Source organism: Protopterus annectens, chromosome 5.part0 (genome assembly GCF_019279795.1).
Source record: "Protopterus annectens isolate FY-2018-M chromosome 5.part0, PAN1.0, whole genome shotgun sequence".
Taxonomy (NCBI): Eukaryota; Metazoa; Chordata; order Ceratodontiformes; family Protopteridae; genus Protopterus; species Protopterus annectens.
The window spans coordinates 1860241442-1860268755 of NC_056735.1; the positions used below are offsets into that span (position 1 = coordinate 1860241442).

At 44.4% G+C, this 27314-nt stretch overlaps 1 protein-coding gene across 1 annotated transcript in view; it reads right to left on the reverse strand.

The window, feature by feature from the left end:
- The window catches only part of SUGT1 (SGT1 homolog, MIS12 kinetochore complex assembly cochaperone), a 1565243-nt gene that overhangs the window by 189662 nt on the left and 1348267 nt on the right, over positions 1 to 27314 (reverse strand). The window contains exon 9 of the mRNA XM_044071688.1: positions 17772 to 17953. Coding sequence (XP_043927623.1) covers positions 17772 to 17953 — 182 coding nt within the window. The remainder of the gene's footprint in view (positions 1 to 17771; positions 17954 to 27314) is intronic.

The following is a 27314-nucleotide window of genomic DNA, read 5'->3' on the forward strand; positions in this document are numbered from 1 at the left end:
TCTTTTGTTTTATGAACATAGAACCACAGTTGTCTAAGAACATCTAATAAATGTAAGCAGTATTCACCTTTGTTTGAAAAACTGGGAAACAATACTGGTAAACTGATTGACTGATATTTGTTTCTGACACCACTTTTAGTAAAAAGGAAGGGCTCATTCTCAAGAAAACTCTGTCTTTGTGAAATATGATGGTTTGCAAGACAAGGACTGAATTTCTGAGATTCTTCTGTCAGAAGTAATCTCGACCAGAAATATAACTTTCCAAGATAAGAATTTCAGGTTGCTGTTGGCAGCAGGCTCAAAAGGGAGATGGCACTATTGTTTGTAACACTAAGTTTGGGTCCCAAGGAACAAACAGATCTTTATAAAGCAGTTTTAACATCAAGGTTTATTTTATGAACACTTTGCAAGTTTATGAGAAATCAATGAATATTTTTGAACTGATTATGAAAATTAGAAATAGCTGACAGTTGAACTCTGATAGCAGAGAAAGAGGGCTCCTGCTTCAAAGAGCAAAGTTAAAAATTCAAAGACTTTGTCGACAAGAGTGGAGAAGGGTCAATGTTATTATCTTGGGTCTGAAAAGAAAATCTCTTCCATTTACTGTTGCACAGTTTTCTGGTGGAAGGCTTATGGGAGGCCAAAAAAAAAATCCTACAAATTGGATAAGATAAGATGATTACGCCTGGCAATCAATGGAAATATAGAAGCCAAGCTGTGAGCTTGAGGTTCTGAAGGTTTGGATGGGATAGGAGATCTGGGTCCAGAGTCCACGGTCGTTGAATCAGATAAGGCCAAAGAAAGGGGAACCAAATCTGTAGAGGCCAGTAGGGAGCAACAATGATTACCTTGCTCTTCAACCTGAGCTCTTTCTTTTATGAAATTGAGGAATTAAAAGGATAGAAGAAAAAGCATACAAGAGTCCAGAGGGCCAACTGTGCAGGAGAGTCTCTCTCGGGGATTCCCCTGGAGGGGGGGGGGGCCATCCGGAATTTTGTCTGTCAAACAGATTTGTTCAAAACACCTAGATCCAAAATTGGTCTCTAGTCCCCTGTCTTTTTTGGCACTAAAAAGAATCTTAAGTAAACTCCGGATTCTATCTAGTCTGGTGGGACTTGCTGAATGACACTTTTTTCCCTAGCAGTTTTGGTATTTCTAATACTTCTGGTTTCCTATGACTGGTTGGAATGTTGAGGATTTTCTTGCCATTGTGTGGGAGGTAGAAGAAAGGGTACGGTGTAGCCTCTGGTTATAATCCTCTGCACCCAAACATCCGAAGTTATCTGAAGCCATACGTGTCAGTGCAGGGATAAATCCCCCCAACTGCCTCCAGAGGAAGGCAATCACACCTCCTTTCAGGAGCGCTGATGTTTTCCATGAAACATATTCCTAGGACCCTGATTTTGCAGACCACCTCTGCTGTGTGGATGGTATCTTCCATTAAAGCTCCTCCCTCTGCCTCTGGGGGAGTCACTCCCACACGTGTCCTGGAAAAGCCCTTAGGACTTTTTGAACCACATTTTCCCACTCCTCTGGTTCCTCAGAAAGGACCATTGAGGAGTAAAAAAATGTACACCCACTGCAGAAAGGGTCCTTCCCTCCTTTTCACACCTGGACATCATTTCTCAAACGTTCAGGCAAAAAGGGACAATCCATCACAGAGGGCATTGACGAATGAAGAATTGAATGTCTACACAAACTCACACAAGCTCATCCAGGTGTGTCTCCTTATGGCTACGTCTGATTCCGCAGCTCTAGTCGGCCCTTTAGCTGCATGTGCTATGAGCCTCATGAACAAATTCGAAATGGACTCTGGGGTAGCCAACTGAGAAGCAACCTTATTTTGGACTTCGTCAGGTACGGCTCCTGCCAGTGTGTCTGATAACTTCTTAATCAGATCCCTCTGGCGTATGGTGAAGTGTGCCATACAGTGCAAAGACCGCAATGCAAAGGTCAGTGAAGCATAAAACCACTTTCCAAACCTATCCATCGCCCGAAACTCTCACCTGGCAGGATGGATACTGGAGCTTTCCTCTGCCAGTTCCTCTTTTGTGACTGCCACTACCACCACAGCATCTACCAGCAATCCCTTTGCCCAAAACTGATCATCCTTGGGTGTGGTAAGAATTTTGCCTGGTCTCTTGAGAATGGGTTCTATGGCATCAGGAGCCTTCCAAGACCATTGTGAGATCAACTTTATGAGTTCATCAGCAGGCGGAATAACCCAAGAAGCAGATGGACAAGCACCGAAGGCCGTCAGGTACTCTGATTCCTCCAAAGGCATTTGGGATGTCCAGCCACCCCTTCTGCTTAAGGATCTCAAGGGTGTCTCCAAATGAGACATCTTGCAGGGGTGGCAATGGTGAACCCTCCCCTTCATCATAATCAGTGTTATCTGTGATGGATTCCTCTGGGGAATCTCAGTGTTTTCTCTTACTCTTCTGAGGAAATTCCTCAGTGGGACGATCTGGGGAGGTGTCAAAAGAGGACAAAACCTGTAGAGGTGATTCCTGCAGTTTTGGCTCGCTGTCTAGGTGCTGGAATTGGTTGAGGCTCTGGATGAGGGGGAGGGCTAGGAAGCTGCGCCAATTGGGGTGGAGCTACCTGAATACTCACAGTGTACACAGCCCTCTCCGTGGCCTGGAAAGCTGGTCCCCCCTGAAGAGGGAGAGCCGAAAAAGACTGCTTCAGAACCATGGTCCTTCCCCCACTCCAAAGAAACCTCTCCAGAGGCCGAAGCCTGGATTGAGCTAAAGCATGCCAAAGACCCTAGGTGCAGTGACAACTCAGAAGAAACTGGAGTAGAGTCTTGCCCCTTGGAGCTGACAACGTAGCCATGACCCCGAGAGGTCTCTGGCTCCGAAAGTTTCAAACAACTCGGTAGGGTTCGACACTGGAGATAAAGACCTAGCCAGAGCCAAAACAGTCGACACCAGGAAAGTTGGAGCCGGAATCTCCAAGTCCTCAACAGAAGTCAGATGAGGAAGACTAGCTGGAGTTGAAGAAGGAAAGATTCCAGCACCGGAAGGAGCTGAAACCAAGGACATAGTTGTAAACCTCCTTGCTGCAAGGAGCTGATCTACCAATCACAACACATCTGATTCAGTCGTGCTCTTGGTGGAAGAAATAGAGTGGGTACAATGGATCTAGGTCATTCCAAAAAGGGGCTAAGTAACTGACCTGCAAAGGGGTCAATAGAAGGGGAGTATCTGGTCCTAGGATTATTTAAGATAGAAAATTCCACACTTTTAGCTGGTGCTGAAGACATCGGCACTGAAGAAACAGATGGCACAGAGACTATCGGTTCCATGGTCTGGCCTTGGATGGGTGCTGACAACTTTGGCACTGATGAGGAAGAAACTGTCATCGAGGAGAAGGTCGGTACTGAAGAATCTTGTAAAGTTCGTATGGGTTCCTCTGAAGCATTGGGAACCAATGGTTTAAACCTTTTAGTCATCGGGGCTGAGACAGAAGCTTGCACTGATTGACTCCTTTTCTTGGAATTGTCAACCTTTGAAGAAGACAAAGATGAGGAATGGGGCAAAAAGTACAGTTGTGTACCTACCGTAAATGTAGATGTTAGAGTGTATTCACTGTTGCAGTCATTACACTTGGGTTTATCCTGATGGCAGGCTACCCGTAGTCGGCCTGAATTCCAACGTCCTGGTCCGGCGTCAGTTGCTGTCGCCTCTTCCCTGACGTCAGTGCACCAGGGGTATATAAGATGCAGCCGACACCATTTTCTTCAGTTTTTCTTGCCCCAGATGTCAGGTGCCCCCAAGAAGGTAGGCAATACATATTGCTTATAAAAACATACAGTAAAATAAAAACAATACCTTCATCTACATACACCACATAGGTTGTATAGGATACAGAAGTATAGATAAGTCCCAGCAAAGAAAGGGGGATGGAGGGCGGGTAACCTGGACTGCAACAGTGAATACACTCTTAACATCTACATTTATGGTAGGTACACAACTGTACTATGTTCATCGTGTTTCACTGTTGCAGTCATTACACTTGGGTTGAATCCCAAAGCTGAGGTAGGGCGGCTGGGTCTAAATAGGATTAAGAGTGGCTATGAGGCCCTGCAGAAATGCAGTGGCAAAGCCTGCTCTGGATTTAGAGTAAAGAGGTAAGTGATAATGCTTGGTAAAAGTGTGCACTGAACTCCAAGTTGCAGCCTCCAAAATTTCCTTGGTTTGTACTCCTCTGAGAAAGGCTGCTGAAGTGGCTGCTGCCCTGGTAGAATGTGGCCTAATATTCTTAAGCACTGACTTGCCATGCTGTGCATAGCAGAAACGAATACAGTGTCCTATCCATTTTGAAATAGCCTTTCCTTGTGATCCTGCAGCATATGCTACAAACAGTTGCTCAGTTTTTCTGAAAGCTTTTGTTCTGTCCAAGTAGAAGCGTAGCTGCCTGTGTATGTCCAAAGAGTGCAGAAGTCTCTCCCCTTTATTCTGGGGATTTGGATAAAATGTTGGCAAATGAATGGTTTGGTTAAGAGCCACACTGGATACTACCTTTGGCATAAATGTTGGGTTCGTCCTTAGAGAAACCCTGTCCGGATAAAAAATGATAAAAGGTTCCACTGCCATTAATGCCTGTAACTCTGAGACTCTTCTTGCTGAAGTTATCACTAGGAGCAGAGCAGTTTTCCATGATAAGAATTTTATGTCAGCTGTATTGGCTGGCTCAAAAGGAGGCAGTGTTAGCTTTTCTAAGACAAGTTGAGGTCCCAAGTAGGTATTGGTGCTCTCCTTGGGGGTCTTATGTTTTTTGCCCCTCTGAGGTACTGTCTTAGCGGTGGATGAGAGAAAATAGGAGGTTCCATATTGTAATGAGCTGAAATGGCAGAGGCATGGATCTTAATTAATGAGAAGGATAGGCCTTTGTCCAGCATCTCAGTTAGGTATTGTAAAATCTGAGGAATATTTGGAACAAGTGGTTCAAGTCCTTGTGCCTGGTTCCAAGCACAGAATCTCTTCCATTTTTCTGCATAAGATTTCATGGTGCTGGGCCTCCTGGCTTCCAAAATGACATCCATAACAGCTTTAGAGAGAGGTGTGTTATGAGTGGCTATATTATCTGTCATGCAGCCAGATTTAAGGTTCTGAGTTGGCTGTGCAGGATCTGATTGTTTTGTTGCGTCAGAAGATGCGGAATTTGAGGTAAAGTCCAGGCTGGGCCTTGAGACAAGCTCTTTAGGATTGGGTACCAGTGCTGGCGTGGCCAGTCTGGGGAAATCAGAATCATTTTTGGCTTCTCTTGTCTGACTTTTAGGAGCACCTTGGGAAGGAGAGGCAGTGGTGGAAAGGCATAAACTGTTAAGGTTTTCCAGCTGAAAGATAGAGCATCCACTTTCCATGCTTGTGAGTGATAAGTCATTGTGCAGAATCTCTGTAGTTGGCAGTTGTGAGGGGAGGCAAAAAGATCCATGTCTGGGCATCCCCTTTTCCTTGTTATCATGCTGAAGACCTGTGGATTTAGTTTCCACTCATGAGGGTCCATGAGGTTTCTGCTTAGTTCATCTGCCAGAGTATTTTTCTTTCCTGGCAGGAATTGTGCCTGCAGATGTACTTGATAGGTCAGTGCTGTGTTCCCCAAAGTCATGGTTTGCCTGCAGAGGGGGTAGAAATGTGTGCCCCTTGCTTGTTTATGTACCACATAACTGTAGTATTGTCCATCTTTAGTAATAGTTGTCCTGGATGTAGGAGATCCTTGAAGATTGTCAGGGCATTCTGTACAGCTAGCATCTCCTTTTGATTGATGTGAAGATGCATTTAGTCTGCAGGCCACATGCCCTGAATACATTTTCCTGCCATGTGTGCCCCCAGGCATAATCTGATGCATCTGTTGTTAGTGTCTGCCTGGCTGTGGGTAAAGTGAAAGGCTGTCCCTTCTTGTGGTGACAGGCCAGTGCCCACCATCGAACCTCGTGTTGCAGCCAGGGAATAAGAGTTATTATTGTTTCCAGGCTGTGGCAATGTTGAGTCCAAACACTTTTTAGGTACCACTGTAGTTTCCTCATATGCAGTCTTGCATATGAAATTAGCAGGATTCAGGATGCCATGAAGCCCAAAACCTGCAGAATTTTTCTTGCAGGTAGCTGAGTCTTTGTTGCCATCATTTGAAAGTAATGAGTCAGTTGCCTTTGCTTCTCTGGCATGAGATAAGCCATCTGGGCAGTTGTATTTAAGCTTGCACCCAGGAATATTACCTCTTGAGAGGGCACTAGTTTTGATTTATTTTCATTTACTGTGTACCCTAGGCAAATTAGTAATTCTTTTACAAACACCAGATGCTTTAGTAGAATGTCCTTGCTCTCTGCTTGAATAAGGCAGTCGTCCAAGTAGGGATATATTTGAATTCCTTTTTGTCTGCAAAATGTAATTACTGGTGAAAGGCATTTTGTGAAGACCCTGGGCGCAGTAGATAAGCCAAAGGACAGTGCAGAGAATTGGTAATGCATTGTGCCAGCTATGAATCTGAGGTATCTTCTGCAAGACTGTCTGATTGGGACATGCAGGTATGCCTCTGAGGTCCAAAGTAACTAGCCAAGCCTTCTTGCCCAGCATGGGTAGAAGTTGCTGCAGTGTCAACATTTTGAATTTTGGAACATCCAGGAAAGTATTTAGAATTGACAGGTCCAGTATTGGTCTCCAGACTTCGTCCTTTCTGGGTACCAAGAAAAGTCTTGAGTAAAATCCTTGACCCTGTTCTTGCTGTGGTACTTATTGAATAGCTCTCATGTCCATGAGAGCAGAAATTTGTTTTTGTGCCTCTGCCCATTGATTTTGTGGCAGGTCTGGCATACCTTTTGACCTTGGTAGGATGTGAAAGTGGAACCTGTAACCCTGAGAAACAATATTCAGTACCTATTTGTCCTGGGTGATAATGTGCCAATTTTTTGAGAAAAGTGCTAGTTTTCCCCCTAAGGGTGCTGCCAAAAGGTAAGTGCTTGGCATTTGTAGAGGGAAGTCATTGGGACTGTTTCCTATAAGGTTGTGATTTGTCTTGCCTTTGGGGGCTGAAGCACCCCATTGTTTAGGTCTGTATGAGCCTTGGGGCTGAGATCTGCCTCTTCGGCGTCTGTATCTACCTCTTTGTGGCCTGTCTGACACTGGAAAGGACCAATTTTTAGAAGGCCAGTTCCTGCTAAATCTAGATGGCTGAACTTGTAAGAAATCCTTTACTGTCTGCATTGATTTTGCTTTATCTTCCATTTTCTTTAACACCTCTTCTGCCTTAACACCAAACAAAGTATCATGCTGTAATGGAGCATCCAATAATTTTGCTTTGACATGATCAGGTAAACTTTGTTCTTTTAACCAAGCATGCCTTCGAATGACAGAGCCTGTAACTGCGGCTCTGCAAGAAGCCTCTAATAAATCAAAACCACATTGCAGAGTATGCTTTCCCACTTGTTCAGCTGCATGCAATACTTTTATTTATTTATTTTACATTTGTTGACCGGGCTAGTCTAGCTGGATATATGTCCATTTTCAGTAGAGGCCCGGGGAGAAAAGCCCCAGTAAACGGAGGTATAAAATAAATATTAAGTGGAGAGGTAGTTAGTACAGGAAATAAAACATTATAAACAGAGCAAAAAGAGAACAGTATAATCAGAGCATTAACTAAAAGTAAACGTAGAGAGATGTGCAGAATAACATAATATATATATATTTTTTTTTACTAAGTAACAGATAAGCTATTTCTCAGTGGATCCTACAATAGAGCAATCACATCATAGGTATAAGGAACATAAGCAGATAGAGAGGAGGACACAGAGTTAGTCAGGTTTATTGCAGGAGCAAAGTCAGTATTTCTTTAGGTGAAGTTTCAGTTGTCTTTTAAAAAGTGGGAGAGAAAATAGTGCTAGGATATCAGAGGGAAGTTTGTTCCACTTCTTTCCAACAAAGTTGGAAAAGAGAGAGCCACCTGAAGAGTTATTGGGTTTGGTAATTTTTATAAGTAATTTATTAGAAGAACGTAGTTGTTTCAAATTATTATATGGTGAGATGAGGTTGGAGAGTATAGGTGTTTTAGTTGGATGATGTAGGATCTTATGAGTTATTAAGAATTGTTGGAGTAGAAGTTGGTTAGGAAGTTCTAGCCAGCCTAGTTGTTTTAGGTTCAGGCAGTGCTGAGTTCTAAATGGGGAACCTGTAGCAAATCTAGCAATGTTGTGGTAGGATGTTGAGAGTTTCTTAAGGTTGTTTTTTGAAAGATTTGTGTATATGGGGCAAGCATATAAAAGAGTAGAGATAAGGTGAGATCTGGCTAGTGTAGTTCTTGTTTCAGGAGTAAGGGAAGGCTTTGATTCTATAAAGGGATCCAATTTTTTTATTCACTAGTTTTATTGTCGTATTGATGTGAGAGTCAAAGCTAAGATTGTTGTCAATAGTAATTTCTAGAAGTTTTGTAGTGGAATCTGGAGAAATAAGAGTATTATCACTGGAAGTAAGAGTGAAGTCTAGTGGGGTTGATTTACGGGAAGGTGAGAACAAGAGCAATTTGGTTTTCTTGGGGTTAAGGAGTAGGCAGCAGTCAGAGAACCATTGCTCGACAGTGGTAAAGCCTTGTTGTGTGAGTACTTGGAGTTCAGTTTGAGATTTAGCAAAGCAGATTATAGTAGAATCGTCTGCATATTGTATGCAGGTAGTATTTGGGATAGCTAATTGGAGGTCGTTAATAAAGATAAAAAATAGAAGGGGCCTAGGATAGAACCTTGAGGTACACCTAAAGAGATAGGAAGGAGATTAGATAATTACTTTTTCCAAAGAACTGCTTGCTGACGATTTTCAAGGTAAGATGTGAACCAGGTTAGGGAAAGAGGATCAAGTGAGAGAGATTTAAGTATATGTATATGCATTTCCTTATTGTCAGGACATTCTGAGCTTGTAAGCATTTTCTGTTTTAGCAAAGACATTAGGTATAGTTGATATTTAAGCATGTGATACTGGCAGTTTAAAGCCCTTACAGCTAAAGTAGCAGAAGTGTAAACTTTTTTCCCCATCTATCCAGTGCTCTAGAATCCCTATCAGAGGGAACAGGGTTTTTTGCAGTGGAAGCCTTGACCCCTTTGGGACCCTGAGAAATTGTTTCTGGGTCAGCAGCAGGGTTTTTATAAAGACATTTATGAGAGTCTGGCACCCTGTAGTACCTATCTGGCTTGACTGGTGCAGGGGGTAAAGAATCAGGAGACAAACTGGATTCAGAAAAAACATCATCAACAATATCTAGTACAGGGGGGATAGCATGGGGCCTCTGCTGAGGCAGTAAAAGAAAGTCTCTGAGCCTTTTCTTGGATTCTGAGTAATCCTGGCTCTCCCAATGGAAATGCTCCCTCATCGTGTGCAAGGTTTCCCCAAAAGAGTAATCCTCAGGAGGAGAGGCTGAAGGGATAGATTCTTCAGCATCAGAGTCCACATAGGGAGGAAGAGAATATCCCTGTTCTGAAGAGGAATCAGAGGAAATAGAAACCTGGTCAGAAGAGTCATAGTCAGTGTCTTGCCTAGGTCTTTTATCAGGAGGGGGATGGGAACCCCTGATCAAAGTAATTAGGTCCTCGGCCATTTTAAGCATCTGTTTCTTTGGCATGGATGACTGTCCAGGAGAATGCTGTACTTGTTTCTTTGTCTTTAATGGTGTTTTAGACTTTGCCTTGGCTGCTCAAGTGAACTTGATAGTAAGCTGTGTAGGTCTGAAAACACCCTCAGAAGCCGATGCCTACTCAGCGGCTCTGACCCATCTGAGGGAATAGTTTCCGTAGACCCAATACCTTCAGTTTCCAGAGACCTAGTTGTCTCCACGTGGGTGTCGGAGGTGGCCTGTGGCTCTGAGGTAGCGGGTGTCAGGGGTTGAGAAAGCGCCTCACTGAGAACCGGCGACTGGCCTAGAAGAGGCTTCGTCATCGGTTTTGGACCTCGGATGCCTGTCTTTTCTTTGTCTTTGCTTTTTTATGAATTCCGGTCGTCGGTTGTTCCGACAGCATTATGTAGTTAAACCTTCGGCCAAAGTAATGTAAAGCAAAATCAAACCGACGTTTAATAGTGCGTTGGTTGAATCTAGCACAAAACCGACAACTAGCAACGTCGTGGTCAGGGCCTAGGCAAGGAATACAGTAAGAGTGAAAATCCTTATGAGGTATTTGCTTCCCACAAGAAATACAATTGTTAACTTTTACTGACATCGGTCTGGAGCAAGAAAAAGTTTCCCCAACTGGGTACTTAGCTTTATTGAAGACTTCGGTTCTGAAATTCAAATTTGAAAATCTCAGGAGTCAGCCGACCAGCACATGTGAACTGCTTTTGCTTCGGGCACCGCGCGGCAAGAAAGATTGAAGAAAATGGCGTCGGCTGCATCTTATTTACCCCTGGCGCACTGACGTCAGGGAAGAGGCGACAGCAACCGACGCCAGACCAGGACTTTGGAATTCAGGCTGACTGCGGGTAGCCTGCCAGCAGGATAACCCAAGTGTAATGACTGCAACAGTGAAACACGATGAACATCATCAGTTTTGCTCTGAGTCACGACCAGAGATGGCCTCTTCAAAGGCAGATTTTTAACATACCTTTCAAAATTAACTTATTTTTTTCTTTCAACCAGAGCCTGGCGACTGAAGCTATGGCAGATAGAACAAAATTCCTGTAAGTGCACCAGGCCCAGGTAGTAAACACAGTGAGAATACCCATCAGAATCTGCAAGCTTTCATTCACATTTGAGGCATTTTTGAACCCAGAAGTGCCGCTGCCCTTATCAGCCATGTTGCCCAGAAAAAAACAGGTAAATACGACCACATGCATGGGCACGCACGCACGCGCACACACACACACACACACACACACACACACACACACACACACACACACACACACACACACAATATACTCAGAGAAAGATAACGCTATAGAGGAAAAAGTACACACTTTTTTCTTTTTTTAAGGTGCTGAAAAGAAGGGGAATCAAAAAGAATATACATCTACTAACTATGACAGTAGAGAGTACCAAAAGGTAGGGAAAAAAGATCACCAACGATGGTAGATGAAAAAAACAGCGAAAAGGGATACAGAAAGGAGCTAACTGAAATGGGTAGCTATAAAGGAAAGGCGACAGTAAATATTAAAGCTAGAAAAGGTAACAAGATATATTAATACTGAAAAATATATAAGAAATAAATCACTTAGCTTGAGAGCTATTGATGACGCATCTGTCTCAGGAAGCAACAAATGAGATCTGAGGTAATTTGCGAAGGAGCATTCTGTGTAAGACTTAAGCTACACAGTTTTTGGTTCTCGTGGGCTGTAGTAACAGCAGAGTCAGTTCCTATATTGAAACCAAACCCCATCTGTCAAGGATTAAATAAAGAATGACAACATCAGAGCACAAGTTTATTAAACTTAATTACATACGGATCCACTAAATTGACAAGTACACATTTTAGAATCAAAAAGCCCACTTTACATGTTGATGGCATAATAATTTAAAAAAAACGTTTGCATAATATCTTTAAAGAAGCATATGGCTGAGAATCTTTCTCAAAGTATGCACTTTACAAAACATTTTCAGACACCTGAAATACTGCAGCAGGCCTTGGTTCATCCATTCCAAAGAGATCATGGTATGTCTTTTTAAAGGTCTTTGAAATCCCACTTAAAATGTCCTTAATCAGGTTCAACATTTTGACAAATGAGGCATCTTCCAGATAAGAGGTGAATGAAGGCAGCCTCCCCATCATCCACGTCATACTCAATGAAAAGTACAGTTGTGTACACTTACCATAAATGTAGATGTTAGAGGGTATTCACTGTTGCAGTCATCACATGTGGGTTATCTGCCTGCAGGTAGCCCTCAGTGGGCCCGAATATCAGAGACTTAGTATTTCTGCGTCAGTTGCTGTCACTCCCCGACTGACGTCAGGGGTATAAAAACAGGCAGCCGATGCCATTACATCAGTTTTTCTTGCTCCAAATGTCAGGAGCCCAACAATAGCTATGGTGGGAAATTCACCACCAGTAAAAAAGTAAATACCAATACCAATACCACTGTAAGGGGAGAGTAATATACACAGAGAGGAGAGAGAGAGGGGGACGGGAGAGAGGGAAACCAGGACTGCAACAGTGAATACACTCGAACATCTACATTTATGGTAAGTATACACAATTGTACTATGTTCTTCGTGTTTCACTGTTGCAGTCATCACACTTGTGTTGATTCCCAAAGCTGCAGAAGGGGTGGAGGCAGTCAAGAACAGTTTGAGTTGGCTAGTATGCCCTGCATGACTGCTGTTGCAAAACCTGCCCTGGATTTGGAAAAGTTAGGCAGGTGGTAATGCTCGGTGAATGTGTGTACAAAACTTCAGTCAGCAGCCTCCAGAATGTCCCTAGTAGGGACTCCCCTGAGGAATGTGGCAGAGGTTCCCTAGTGGAATGTGTTCTGACACCCTGAGGGGCTGGTTTCCCATGGTGTTTGTAGCAGAAATGGATACAGTGTGCTAGCCATTTGGAAATGGTCTGTTTTGAAATGGCCTTGCCCTCTGCCTATGGTGCAAAACTGAGTAGTAACTGGTCAGATTTCCTGAAGGGCTTAGTCCTATCCAGGTAGAATCTGAGCTGTCTGTGCACATCCAAAGAGTGCAGGATCCTTTTCCCTTTATTTTGAGGATTAGGGAAAGCTTGGCAAATGGATGGATTGATTGAGAGCCACACTGGACACCACTTTAGACATAAAGGAAGGATTAGTCCTGAGGGAGACCCTGTCAGCATGAAAAATAATGAAGGGTTCCACAGCCATAAGTGCTTGTAGCTCAGACACTCTTCTAGCTGAAGTGATGGCCAGAAGAAAGGTTGTTTTCCAAGAGAGGAATTTTAATTCTGCTGACACTGCAGGCTCAATGGAGGGTAGCATGAGCTTTTCCAGTACAAAGTTAAGGTCCCAAGCAGGGGAGGGTGCTCTCCTTGGTGGCCTTAAGTTGTTTGCCCCTCTCAGGAACTGTTTGATGAGAGGGTGAGAGAAGAGAGGTGGCTCAGTGTTGTAATGAGCTGAGATGGCAGAGGAATGGATCTTAATGGAGGAGAGGGATAAGGCCTCTGTGGAGTAGATCTTCTAGGTAATCCAGGATTAGAGGTAGGGAGGGCAGTGCTGTATCCTCTTTTTTAGAATGCATCCAGGAGCAATACCTTTTCCACTTATCAGCATAGGATTTCCATGTACTGGGTCTTCTGGCTTCAAGAATGACATCCAGCACCTGCTTGCTTAGGCTGGTCACTGGGGGGAAATTCAAGGAATAGGCCAGGCTGCAAGATTCAGGGTTTGCAATTGCGGATGCAAGATCTGTCCCCCCCTGCTGAGTGAGGAGGGTTGGGCTCTGGGGTAGGTGCCAGGGTGGCACCGGTGACAGGCTGCGTAGTAGTGGGTACCAGTGCTGGTGTGGCCAGTCCGGGGCAATCAGGACTGTCCTTGGTCTGTCCTGTCTTATCTCGAGTAATATTCTTGAGAGAAGGGGCAGAGGGGGAAATGCATAGATTAAGAGTTTTTCCCACTTGAAGGATAGGGCATCCACTTTCCAGGCCCTGCTGTGAGGTGCCCAGGTTCAGAATTTGCTGAGCTGGTGATTGCAGGGGGAGGCAAAGAGGTCCACCTCTGGGGTCCCCCATTTCTGGATTAGAAGGCTGAAGGTGCTGGGCTCTAATTGCCACTCATGTGGGTCTAGGAAATTTCTGCTTAAGTCGTCTGACAGTGAGTTTTGTTTGCCTGGCAGGAATTGAAATTGCAGATGGACCTGCATGCCCCAGACCGTGTTCCACAGGGCCATGGCTAGCCTGCAGAGTGGGTAAGAGTGTTTTCCCCCCTGCTTGTTGATGTACCACATAACTGTGGTGTCTGTTTTTATTAGCAGGGGTCCTGGTGAGAGTACGGATTTGAAAGCTGTTAGAGCATGCTGAACAGCTAGCATCTCTTTTTGGCTGATGTGCAGATGAATTTGAATTGGGCTCCAGTGGCCCTGAATGCCCTTGCCATCCAGGTGTGCTTCCCAGGCATAGTCTGACGCATCTGTGGTTAGGGTCTGGGTGGTGTGGGCTTGAGTAAAGGGAAGTCCCTTGTTGTGGTTGCATGCTGCTGCCCACCAAAGAAACTCTGTCCTTAGACAAGGTATGATAGGAATGACAGTTTCCAGGTCCTGAGAATGTTAGCACCAAATACTTTTTAAGTAGCACTGAAGTTTCCTCATATGCAGTCTGGCATATGGAATTAGTAAGATGCAAGAGGCCATGAACCCTAGGGCCTGCAGGATTTTCCTTGTGGATAGCTGGGTTCTGGTGGCCATTTGAGTTAAGCAGCCTGTCAGACAGGCTTGTTTTTCTGGAGTAAGGAATGCTGTGTCCAAGCTTGCTCCCAGGAATACAATCTTTTGGCTGGGGACTAGTTTTGATTTCTTTTTGTTGATCGTGTACCCCAGGGAGCTTAGAAGGTTCTTTACAAATGTCAGGTGCTGCAACAGCATTTCCTGTCTGCCTGAATCAGGCAGTCATCCAAGTATGGGTAAATTAGAATTTCTCTCTGTCTGCAGTAGGCAATGGCTGGAGCCAGGCATTTTGTGAATACTCTGGGAGCAGTGGATAAGCCAAAGGGAAGTGCAGATAACTGATAATGCATAGATCCTGCCCTGAAGCGTAGGTATTTCCTGCATGAGTCCCTGATAGGGATGTGCAGATAGGCTTCTTTTAGGTCTAGGGTGGCTAACCAGGCATCTTTGGCCAACATAGGAAGAAGCTGCTGAAGGGTGAGCATTTTGGTACCACCAGGAAGGTGTTTAGAGTGGAAAGATCTGAGATTGGGCACCAAGTGCCCTCTTTTCTGGGTACCAGGAAAAGTCTGGAATAGAACCCCTGACCTCTCTATTCTACAGGAACACGCTGAATTGCCCTTATGCAGAGCAGGGATTGAACTTGGTTTTGTGCCTCTGCCCACTGGTTTGGAGGAAGGTCAGGGAACCCTTTTGGGGTTGGCAGTGAGTGGAAGTAAAATTTGTACCCCTGGGATACAATGTTATGGACTCATCGGTCTTTGGTGATGAAGTCCAGTTTTTTGCATGATGGGCAAGTTTTCCTCCTAGTGGCACAAGCAGTTGAGCAGAGGTGAGGAGTGGAGTTGAGAAGTCATTGTGAATTCTTTCCATAAGGGGATGGCTTAGCACTCCCTGTTTTGAAGTGGAGGCACTCCATTGGTCAGATCTCTGAATTCCCTAAGACTGCAGTTTGGGGGGGTCTGTTTCCCCTGGGTCTAGTTTGGGATGGCCTTGAGGGGGCTGGAAAGGACCAATGCTTTGAGGGGCAATGCCTACTGAATCTAAGAGGCTGTACTTGCAAGAAATCTTTGACTTTCTGCATAGATTTAGCTTTTTCTGCCATCTTTTTAAGAACCTCATCTGCTTTGGTGACAAACAGATTGTCCTTGTTCAAAGGAGCGTCTAGTAATTTTGATTTGACATGATCTGGCAAGGTCTGCTCCTTAAGCCAAGCGTGCCTTCTCAGTATAGAACCAGTGACTGCTGCCCTGCAAGATGCTTCTAGGACGTCAAAGCCACATTGCAAAATATGCTTGCTGACATGGCTTGCAGAATGCATAAGCTCTTGCAATTCTTTATTTTCTGCACAGTCTGTAAAGGTAGCTAATTTTTCCTTAATAAGTTCCATAATATGTTGGTGGTACTTCAGCATGTGAAACTGGCAATTCAATGCCCTAATGACTCCTCACTGAGTACCGGCGAACTGGCGACTAGCTTAATGGAAGCGTCGTTGGCAGTTTTGGACCTGTGCGGTCTGTCTCTGTCTTTAACTTTACATTTTTTTTGGAAGCTCAGTAGTCGGATGGCTTACCGAAGCCATTTTGGAATATGGAGATCGACAGCAAAATTATTTAGCAACAATAAGGTCCCGACAATGAATAGTTCGGGCATTGAACAAAGCACAAAACCGACAGCGAGGTATGTCGTGGTCTGGGCCTAAACAGGTGATGCAGTAAGAATGGAAATCTCGGTGTGATATTTGCTTTCCACAGGCGAGACAATTGTTAACTTTTTCTGACATCGGTTAGAGCAAGAAAAAAGGATCCCCAACGGGGTACTTAGCTTTAGAAGACTTCAGGATGATTCAATTCCGAAATGAAAACTCGGGTAGCGGCCGACTGGCACTCGTGCGAACTGCTTCTGCTTCGGGCTCCTCGGCAAGAAAGACTTATGTAATGGCATCAGCTACCTGTTTTTATACCCCTGACAACCTGATGTCAGTCCTGGCGCGACAGCAACCGACGCAGAAATACTAAGTCTCTGGTATTCGGGCCGACTGAGGGCTACCTGCAGGCGGATAACCTAAGTGTGATGACTGAAACAGTGAAACACTAAGAACATCAGAGCTTCCGCAAATAGGTTAGGTCAGGTCTTCCTCTACTGAGCTAGAAGAAAGTTTCTGAGGAATAACTCTGTGTTAAACAGCTACACACTCTCCTGTGACTCTTGTAGTAGAAAAATATATATTAACTTGTACAGGTGTTCACAGGGTATACATCTAGCCACTGGACATCCCTCCATGCAGTGGTAAGAAAGACAGGCCTTTTGGCTGGTCCTGGACTTTTCCACTAAAGGGTATAACTGTTTAGCCTTTTCACGGGACTTGTGACTTATAATAGGTACACCTTATGAGAGGAACTATCCTTGTAAGACAGTCTGATTTGAACTTGGCAAATGTCTCTTACAGGCATCTGGGATCTGGCATCCACCCTGGACATCAAAAATACATCTACTGAAGCCAACCTGGGAGATAGATAATATTACTGTTTGTTTCTGGAACTGCTTGGACCAGTATGGAATTGAAAAGGGGATGTAGTGACCCTAGGGGCAAAAAACAGTAATGCCCTGAAATCTCTGCAGAACTGAAAGGGTGAATACGACCTCATATGCCCCCCATCCATAGGCACCCCTGTAACCAAATTTTTTCGTTTTTTTTTTCCACCTTCCCATGCTGCTCTTCTTCTGGGTGATCAAATGGTCTTGAGGTCACTGTTCAATGGCTGCCCAAATTGTGGAGGGATATGCCCTTATCTCAGCATCAATAGCTTTTCTGTGGTTTAAAAAACATTTGATGACACTGAACTTAACATAGTAAGGCCTTATTAAATTCAGCTTCATAGATTAAATTGAATGATTTCTTTCTTTGTTTTGTAAACAGAAAAGCTACTCCAAATGGTAAACCCAAGTGGAAGTTTGTTTTTTGCAGGAAGAGCTGCCGGTGATCTTTTCCAAAGACATCACTGACCCTGGAACAATGCTCTAAGAGAAACAAAAAAAAAACAAAAACTTTCATCTTTAAATTCAATAATCAGAATCAATCAGTTCACAATAATGAGCGAAGAAAAAAGTTCCCAAACTGGGTATTTAATGCTGTCTGAAAATCTCACAGAAGGGACTGACAGAAGACTGTTTCTGGAAAAAAAAGTGGGCCACTCTCCATTTTAATCAACTGCAAAGCAGATGTTATGGATACAAGATATTCAGTTCAGCTTTGGGGATATCTGAAAGATCTTGATTGGTGGAAAGCCACCTGCAGCTAATTCCCATGGATTAGGAAAAAAAAACAGTGCAGCAGTGATCATTATGACAATCATCTGTATTTTATTAAATGTAATAAAACTTTTCTCTCCCAAAAATGTATTAAGACTTTCAGCTGCCTCAAAAACACAGAAAATCACATGTAGTTTTTGATACTTACAAATGACTTATTCATAGCACGTTTCACTTCATCACTGCCATCGTCATAGATCTGCTGAAAGAGTTTGTTTAAAGCTGCATCCCCCTCAAGCTTTTCACCTTTTTCTTCCTCTTTGAGTTCAACAACCAACTTATCCCAGTTTCTTGTATAATGAGATGATGAAGGATATTTGTGACACTCATCTGCAGAAACACAAATATAAACATACTGAGAAAATTATTTTACCGAACAAACCAAATTTTCATTCTAAATTTAAAATTAAGCAAGATCTTATCAGTCTCACATAGTCTCAAAAAAGAATGAAACTAGGTATCTAACACAGCAACACAATTAGTCACTCAGACAACAATTAAACAGGATACATCCACTGTGAAGTCACAGGAAACTTTTAACAAGTGAGCGAGAGTGGCAACTAATCAGGCTGCAATGACACCTATCAGTGCAAGAATTCTGGACAAAGTCAAAAATAATATGGGGACAATGGCCCAAAATCAGTGACAGACTTTAAATATTGCTCTTAAAATTTTTTTAAAGTTCTTAAAATAATAAGTTTTGAATTGGCATCTAATTTCTGAAGGATATGAAGTCTGAAAGTTCAATTTCTGTCATTATTTTGTAATTTCAATTCTTAATGATTTGCCAAAAAAAAAAAATTATGAGGAACAAAAATTTAGAGGCAAAAATCTGGACATTCTGCAAAATTATAGGCAATTAAGAGGTTATGACTGAAAAAGTAACGTGACATAAGAGGTTATTTAGCTGAAACAAAATAAGCATTCTGCTACCGTGTGCACGTGTGTGTTAACATATAACTAATATATAAATAACTAATATACAACTGTCCCATGTAGGACTTTTACTTTAACCCCCACGCACTTCCGGTTAGAGATGGTCTGTACCAAAGCTGGAAGCTACTAGTTTCCTACTTAATTAGCATCAAGATGGGACAATAAGGAAGAAGCCGAGACAAATGTACCTAAAACGGAATCCCTCTCTACCCTGTCTTCACCTGCATCTGCAAAAAGGCATCATCATCCAGGAATAGACAAAGTCCCTTATAACACTTCAATGGGAGGGCACTGAAGCGCAAGTTATGCACTTATCAGAATGTTAAGATTTATCTGGTCACTATTTGGACACTGGAAACTGGTCAGTTTGGTGCCTTTTCCATGGCAACAACTAAGAGAAGAACTCCAGAGAGTAATGATGAATAGTGGGCATATATGCCCTACAAGAAGGTAAAAGTAAAACTAGAACACTATGTAATGAGGAACCATGGAGTGAAAAGCAGGCCTCTGGATTTCCTACAGATCCTTTCAGAAGTGACAGTTTGGATGGAGAGTAGGTGGGCGGGGTTGTCCAGGCTCTAAACAGATATGGGAGGTCTAGGTGAGTAAACCTTTAAGAATGGTGGCTCCAAAAGAAGCTCAAGCTCCATCTAGAGTATTCACGCTATGATGCTTATCAAATGTAAGTAAGGTTGACTATGTAGCAGCAGCCATAATTTCTTTTGATAGACAATTTCTTAAAAGTCTGTGGATGTAGCCGTAGCCCTGACAGTGTGTTCTTTCAGTCTAATAGTCAGGAGTCTGTCACAGAAAGAGTTACAGTAGCGAATACAAATGGGCAACCACTTGGATAGGATGAGCTTATCAACTTCTGAACTTTTCTGACATTAGAAAAGAAAATAAATAGCTAGTCATCTTTCTCCTTTGCAATGAAGGTAGAAGTCTAAGTTGCCTCTTTACATCTAAGCACTGCAACTTGTACTTACCTTTATTAGAATACTTTGGAAAGAAAGCCAGCAAAATGGATAGACCGATTCAAATTCACTTGGGTGGCCACCTCGGGAATAAAGGAAGGGTTAGTTCTAGACATGACTCAGTCCTGGTGGAAAATCAGGTAAGGAAATTTGAAAGATAAAGGATAAAGCTCTGAGACTTATTTTGCAGGGGTAATGATTACCACAGAGATAGTCTTCCAGGTCAGACATTTTATATATATGGAATTCATTGGCTCAAATGAAAATTTAGTCAACCTCTCAAGTACAAAATTCAGATTCCCAAGGGGGAGCATGGGGAGCCAAGGGTGGTCTGGAGTAGAAAATAAGAAGTTATGTACCTACCATAACGTTCCATGTTAGTTGTCTTCTTCTCGCCTTCTTTCTTGCTGGATGGGTTCGGAGCCGATCCTGGGGTCCGACTCGGCCAATACTAAAGCTCGAGAGCTAATTCCACCGGCTCAAGGCTCCCCTATATCCCACAATGCTAGGCGGTAACTACTCAGATCTCGTTTGATAGCTATACCAAGCAACTCTAGTCTCCATAAAATGGAGTAGGGAAACCCACCTCAAAAACAATCTGCGTAAAAGGTATCGCAGACCTCAGAAAGGATAAAAGAGGCACAAGAACGTGTGGGAATGACGACTTCCAGAGGAAGAACACAAACTGAATTCCTGTCGGTCTGTCCAGGCTTGGGGGAAGGAGGGTGGGACGCAAGAAAGAAGGCGAGAAGAAGACAACTAACATGGAACGTTATGGTAGGTACATAACTTCTTAATGTTAAGTTGTCAATCTCGCCTTCATTCTTGCTGGATGGGACCGCGTCCCTAGTACCTTATCTCGGGTGGCCTATCGGAACAGACTCTTGAGAACAGTGGAACCAAAATTGGCACGGCTTCTGGAAACCATGTCTAATTTGCAATGTGAAATGAATGTATGAGGAGAAGCCCAGGTGGCTGCTGCACAAATGGAATCTATTGGCAGCCTATCCTGAAAAGCTACGGATGTAGCTAATGCCCTAGTTGAATGAGCTCTAGGTCTTGAGGGTAGTTTTTGATGTCTGATCTCATAGATGAAGGTAATTGTAGAGGTGAGCCATCTAGAGAGGGATACTTTAGTAACTGGAAGGCCCAATTTCCCTTCCGCATATGACAGAAACAATTGATTAGATTTCCTGAATTGTTTAGTCCTGTCTAAGTAATATCTAAGTTGGCGATGAACATCCAAAAAATGTAGCTTTTGTTCCGACCTGTTTGAATAGTTAGGGAAAAAGACGGGGAGATCAATAATTTGGTTTACGTTTGTTTGAGAGGAAACTTTAGGCAAAAAGGATGGATTAGTACGGAGGGATACCCTATCTTTGTGAAACACAAGGTAAGGAGGACGACTGCACAGAGCATGGAGTTCAGATACCCTTCTCGCTGAAGTTATAGCTACCAGAAAAAGTGTCTTCCAAGAAAGCAACTTCAGAGAACATGAAGCCGCCGGTTCGAAGGGGGGAAGGATTAAAGATGCCAGAACCAAGTTCAAATCCCATTGAGGCGGGGGAATCTTTGATTGGAGGTTTGAGAAGAAATACGCTCCTTAAAAAGGCTTTACAGAGTTTGTGAGCCATGATGCTAGACTCTGAAACACCAACATGAAAATTAGATATGGCAGCCAATTGAACTCTAATGGTAGATGCAGATGATCCTAAATTAAAGAGTTCTGCTAGAAAGTCTAGAATAGACTGGATAGGTGCAGTAAAGGGATCTATGTTTTTTGATGTTGCCCAAAAAGAGAAGCATTTCCATTTGCTACTATAAATCTTCCGAGTAGAAGATTTATGAGAGGCTATCAAGATATCTCGGACCGAGCGAGATATTGAGGGAAGCCTGGCAAAGGTTGAAATCGGAGAAACCACGCTGTGAGGTTTAGAGAAGGCAGAGATTGGTGCAGCTGACCCGATTGGTGGGTTATCAGATCTGGTACTGGGTCCAGATGCCAAGGCTGCTCCAAAAGGTAACGATGAAGAAAAGGAAACCATATCTGTCGAGGCCAGTAAGGGGCAATGAGGATCATTGTCACTCTCAAGGCGATGGCTTTCTGAATTAGTTGAGATATCAGTGGAAAGGGGGGAAAGGCATATAGAAGTCCCCGGGGCCAATCGTGGACTAGAGCGTCTCTGGTGGGATGGCCTGGTAACGGGAAGAGAGTGAAGAAGTCGTGACACTTGCTGTTTTGGATAGTAGCAAAAAGATCGCAGCAAGCTGGCCCCATCTTAGGAATACTTCTTCTTGAACTGATTTCTTTAGAGACCACTCGTGGGGCATGAGAATTGCCCTGCTCAATTTGTCTGCAATAACGTTGGATTTCCCGGGAATGTGTGTTGCTATCAGAAAACGCTGAAAAGAGATCGCCTATTGCCAAAGTCTGAGTGCCTCTCGACATAAAGGGTATGATCTGGTTACGCCTTGTTTGTTGATGTACACTACGGACATGTTGTCCGTTTGAATTGCAATAGTCCCAGTGGGAAGAGAGTCGTGAAGGGCTTGCAACGCAAAAAGCACTGCTCTCATCTCTAAGACATTTATGTGCAAGTGGCACTCGAAAGGTTGCCATGTGCCTTGGACTGTCCTGCCCTGATAATGCCCCCCCCACCCGATTAGGGAGGCGTCTGTTGTCAACGTGGAGACTGGGGGGGGGGAAGAGTGAAGGGTCTTCCTCGGAGAAGTTGAGGTGATGTGATCCACCAAGACAGTTGATTCTTGCATGATTGAGTTATCAATATGGTATGGGACATCGGAAGCTGTTGAAAGGACCATTGAGTAAACAGCATCCATTGGAGGATCCTCATGTGAAAGCGAGCTAAGGGGAGAAGGGGAATAGCTGCTGCCATGAGTCCTAACACCTTCAAAACTAGTCTGGCTTTGACTTTGTTGCATTGTAAGAGAAGGGAAACTTGGTTCCGAATGTCTGACACTCTCTGCTCTGTGAGTCTGGCTGAAAGATTGAGTGTGTCTAAGGTGGCGCCTATAAAGGTAATAGATTGACAAGGTGACAAGGCAGACTTTTCGAAATTTATCGAAATGCCTAGAGCTTGGCAAGATTGGATGGTGAAGTCCCTGGATAGAAGAAGCTGATGTCTGGTGGTGGCGGTAAGGAGCCAGTCGTCTAAATATGGAAACACCTGGAATCCTTGACGTCTCAAGTGAGCATGACCACTGCCATGCATTTGGTAAACACATGGGGGGCTGTAGTGAGACCAAAGGGCAGGGCCCTGAACTGGTAGTGACTGGCTCCCAGCCTGAAGCGGAGATATCTCCTGGAGCGTCTGTTCATCTTGATGTGGTAGTACGCATCCTGAAGATCTATCGAGCACATCCAATTGTCCTGACCCAAGAAGGGTAGAATGGACTGTAGCGTGACCATCCGAATTTTGTTTTCCTGACATACTTGTTTAAGTAGCTGAGATCCAGTATGGGTCTCCAGTCCCCTGTTTTTTTTGGTACCAAAAAGAATTTGGAGTAGATTCCGCATCCTTGCTGGTCTGCTGGGACTGATTGGATAGCTCTTTTTGATAGCAGCTTTGAAATTTCTAATGCTGCTTGTTCCCTTAGACTGGGTGGAACGTCTGGAAGGGATCTTTTGGGTTGGGATGGGATGTGAATAAAGGGAATTTTGTAACCCTCGGATATGATCGACTGTACCCATTTGTCTTGAGTAAAGGAAAGCCAGGCTTTTGGGTACAGGGATAACCTTCCCCCGACTGTCTCCGAAGGTGGACAGCCGGGCAGCCCCTCAGGAATGCTGAAAGGGTTTGTCAGAGAACATTTCTCTGCTACCCTGGTTTTGCGGACCTCCTCTGCCTCTAGGGCGTCTATTATTATTCCCCCCTCTGCCTCTAGAGGGGAATCGGCCTTGTGCATCAGATGAGACTCCCTGGGATTGTTTGCGGAACCACATCTTTCCTCCCCTCTGACCTTTGGGATAGGGTCTAGAAGGGGTAGAAAAACGGACTCCTACGGCAGAGAGAGTCTTACCTTCTACCTCGCACCTGGTCAATGTATCCTTCACCTGTGGACCAAACAAGGATGATCCATCAAAGGGAGAATTGGTGAAGGACGCCTTGAAAGGGTCCACAAAGTTGCATAGCCGCATCCAGGCGTGACGTCGTAAGGCAACACCTGTGCCTGCGGCTCTACTCACACCATCTGTAGCATATGAGACCAGCCGCATGGAGGAGTTAACGATGGAATTCAGGGTTGCCAACTGGGAGTTCATTGTGTCTTTGAACCCCTCAGCTGTAGGATCCTTTATCAGTTCACCCATATCCTTGAGTAAATCCCTCTGGAGACGAGTGAAGTGGCATAAGTAATTCAGCGAACGCATTGAAAAGGTCACTGATGAGAACATCTGCTTGCCGTACCTGTCCATGGTCCTAGATTCCTTATTAGGAGGATGGACAGGAACCGAAGGATTAGCTAACTCCTTCTTAGTGGCCGCAGCCACCACCATGGCATCAACAGGGACACCTTTGGATAAAAAATCTTTATCTCTAGGGGCAGTAATAAATTTAGATGGTCTCCTCGGGGTGGGTTCCACTGAATCAGGAGCCGTCCAAGCCTTCCTTGCCACCACTTCCATAAGGGGGTCAAAGGGAGGGGACACCCAGGAGGTAGAAGGGCGAGAGCCAAACGCCTCAAGATACACTGACTCATCCTCCGAAGGGCTGGCCAGTTCCCCCTCTGTTTCAGGATCTCAAGGATGTCAGCAAAGGAGACATCCTCAGAGGGGGATCGAGGGGAACCTTCGGATTCCTCTAAGTCAGTGTCAGAGGTGATAGACTCAGGGGAGTCAATGTGCTTCCTCTTGCACTGTCTCTTCCTTGGGGGATCTCCTACAGGGTCAGGAGAGGCCTCGGAAGAGGAGGAAATTCCCAATGGGGAAACTTGAGGAGTTGGCTCTCTGCGGTCTAAGACAAGGGGGTGAGTAGAAATCACCGCAGGCACTGTAGATGGGGGGGGGCTGAAGGAGCCAACTGTGGGGCAGAACCTGGTTCTAGCACGCTCCGCATGACCTCGAAGGCACCCCTGTCAGGCAAGGCCAGAGGCCCCCGCTCCGAAGAGACAAGGACCTCCCCCGGCACTGACAGGGATGGCTCCGAAGCCGATGTCGGAGCTGAACTCACCAGCGCCGAAGCCCCGAGAGGGAGAGCGGGGTCGGACAAGGGTTCGATGCCACTCGCCCCCTCGGAGCCGACGAGGGAAGCTCGGTGCCGAGATCCCTCCAAGGAGGAGATCGGAGCAGACGACGGAGCCGAAAGGGAAGGTATCGGATCCGACGCAGACAGTCATGGCTCCGAACTCAAAGGAGTCGGAGGAGGAATGTATTGGGGAACGGAAATAGCCACTGACTGGTGAGTCGGGCTATGCAGCATTTGGGCCAGTGCCTCGGACTTGAGAAGTCTACTCACTACCCTTTGCAAATCGTGGTCAGATAACCTGGAAGACCGTGAGGAATGAGTTTGATGACTCCGTTCAGAAAGAAGAGGGGATCCTGGCGCCGAATGCATGGAGCCGATAGAGGGGGATCTGGACCTCTTCCTAGACTGTGACTCCGATAAGAGTATCGGAGCCAACGGAGTTTTATCAGCCTCGGCTCCAGCCGGAGCCGAGGTAACAGTATGAGGCTTGGAAACATCGGCTCTGGCCGGAGCCGATGTCGAAGCCGACTTAATCTTTCCAGCAGTCGACTCTGAAACCGGAGCCGACTGTTTGGAAGTTTTAGAAGGCTTCCCCGACACAGACTGAGTCGGGGGGCCTTCAGGCTTTAATAAGCCCCGCAAGATTAATTTGTTCTTGCGTTCCTGCAGGACTCTAGGGCTAAAACCATGATAAACAGCACAAGAGTCCTGCAGGTGCAAAGGCCCCAGGCAATACACACAAGAAGTGTGACCGTCTGTCAGAGACATTTTCTGACAGCACGAGTCACACTTCTTGAAGCCTGAGACCTTAGAGTCTTTTGACATCGTAAAAGGAGTGCCTGACAACAACACAAACACACTACAGACACACCCTCTACTGAAGAAATTATTAATTTATTAAGGCTAACACAAGCCACAAACACACACACACACACACACACACACACACACAAGCCCTTAACTAAAAAACAACTAATTTAGTCACAGTAAAGGACTGGGGGAAGGGAGACCTGAAGGCCTATAAGATAAGGGAAGAAAAGGAAGGGAATATAGACCCGAAAAAACAGGGGTCAATTTATCTAAATATTTAATTAAACTAAAAAGGATATGAGACAAAAAAAGGCGGTTAAGAAATACCTAATATGGTAAAAACTCTAACTCACCTGCCTGAGCCGGTAGAAAAGCACCTCGTCAGCTATAGCGGCAAACGAGATCTGAGTAGTTACCGCCTAGCATTGTGGGATATAGGGGAGCCTCGAGCCGGTGGAATTAGCTCTCGAGCTTTAGTATTGGCCGAGTCGGAGCCGAGGATCGGCTCCGAACCCATCCAGCAAGAATGAAGGCGAGATTGACAACATAACATCAACTTTTAATAATGCTTTGCATAGCTTAAGTGAAGCGAGGAAGGCAGAAGAAAATCTCTGGTGAAACAGAATATAGCAATCAGATGAACTTTTACTGAAGAGTAACTAGCTCCTTTTTTTGAATATGTCTGATAAGAAGGTAAGAACCAGAATCATACAAGATGAAAAAAGATCTATATATTGAATAACCCAAATAGAAAACTTTTTTGTGTCAAGTACAAATGGCAAGGCTCAAAATTCGTAATAATTTCTCTCATCTGAAAGTGCAGGAATCTCCTGGATGGCTTTGCTACTTTTATGTACAGGTACACATCCTGGAGATCCAAAGAGCACATCCAGTCTCCTGCCTCTAAACAATGTAGGATGGACTGCACTGTGACTATCAAAAATGACTCCTCCTTCACATACTGATTCAATCAACTTAGGTGAAGGATTACTGTGAGGTCCTTAGTCTTTCTGGGTGCCAAGTATCAGGAGTAAAATCCAGACCATCTCTGGTCTGGTGAGACATCTTGGATGGCTCTTTTTTTGTAGAAGGCTGTATACATAAAAAAGTTATGTACTCACCATAACTACTCATCTGTGTTGCCCATTTCCATTCTTTCTCAACAAATGGGTTTGGATCCGACTCTCTGATCTAACTCAGCTGCTTTCTTTAGATTCTAAGATCTGACTCTCGAGCTCCTCTTACCCACAATGCCCCAGACTACTGCGATACCTCAGATCGAGTTTGCTGCTATTTTACAATATCTCAATAAGGTATCTCAATATAGCTATGACACAAAGGTGATAGCTGAAAGATCAGGAGCTCAAACAGGAACTGTGGTTACTAATAACAATTCTGTTAGATCTCTCCCAAAGACATGGATAGAGGAAGGTGGGAGGAAAGTTGAGAAAGAACAAAATAATAAAACAAAGATGCACAGTTAAGGTGAGTACATAACTTTTGCAACTAATGTTATAATTTTCATTCATTCCTCAGTGAATGGGACAGAATCCCCAGCTATGCTAACCTTGGGTGGCCCCCACAGAAGGATGTTCCGAAGAACTGCAGAACCAAATGCTGCTCCGTTTCAGGAGATGATATCCAGTTTGTATGAGCATTAGATCATGTGGCAGCTGTGCAAATATCAATGGAGGCTCTAGACCAAAATGCAGCTGATGTAGCTATTTGACTGAGATGAATGAGCTTTTGGTTACCTTGGCAGGGCTA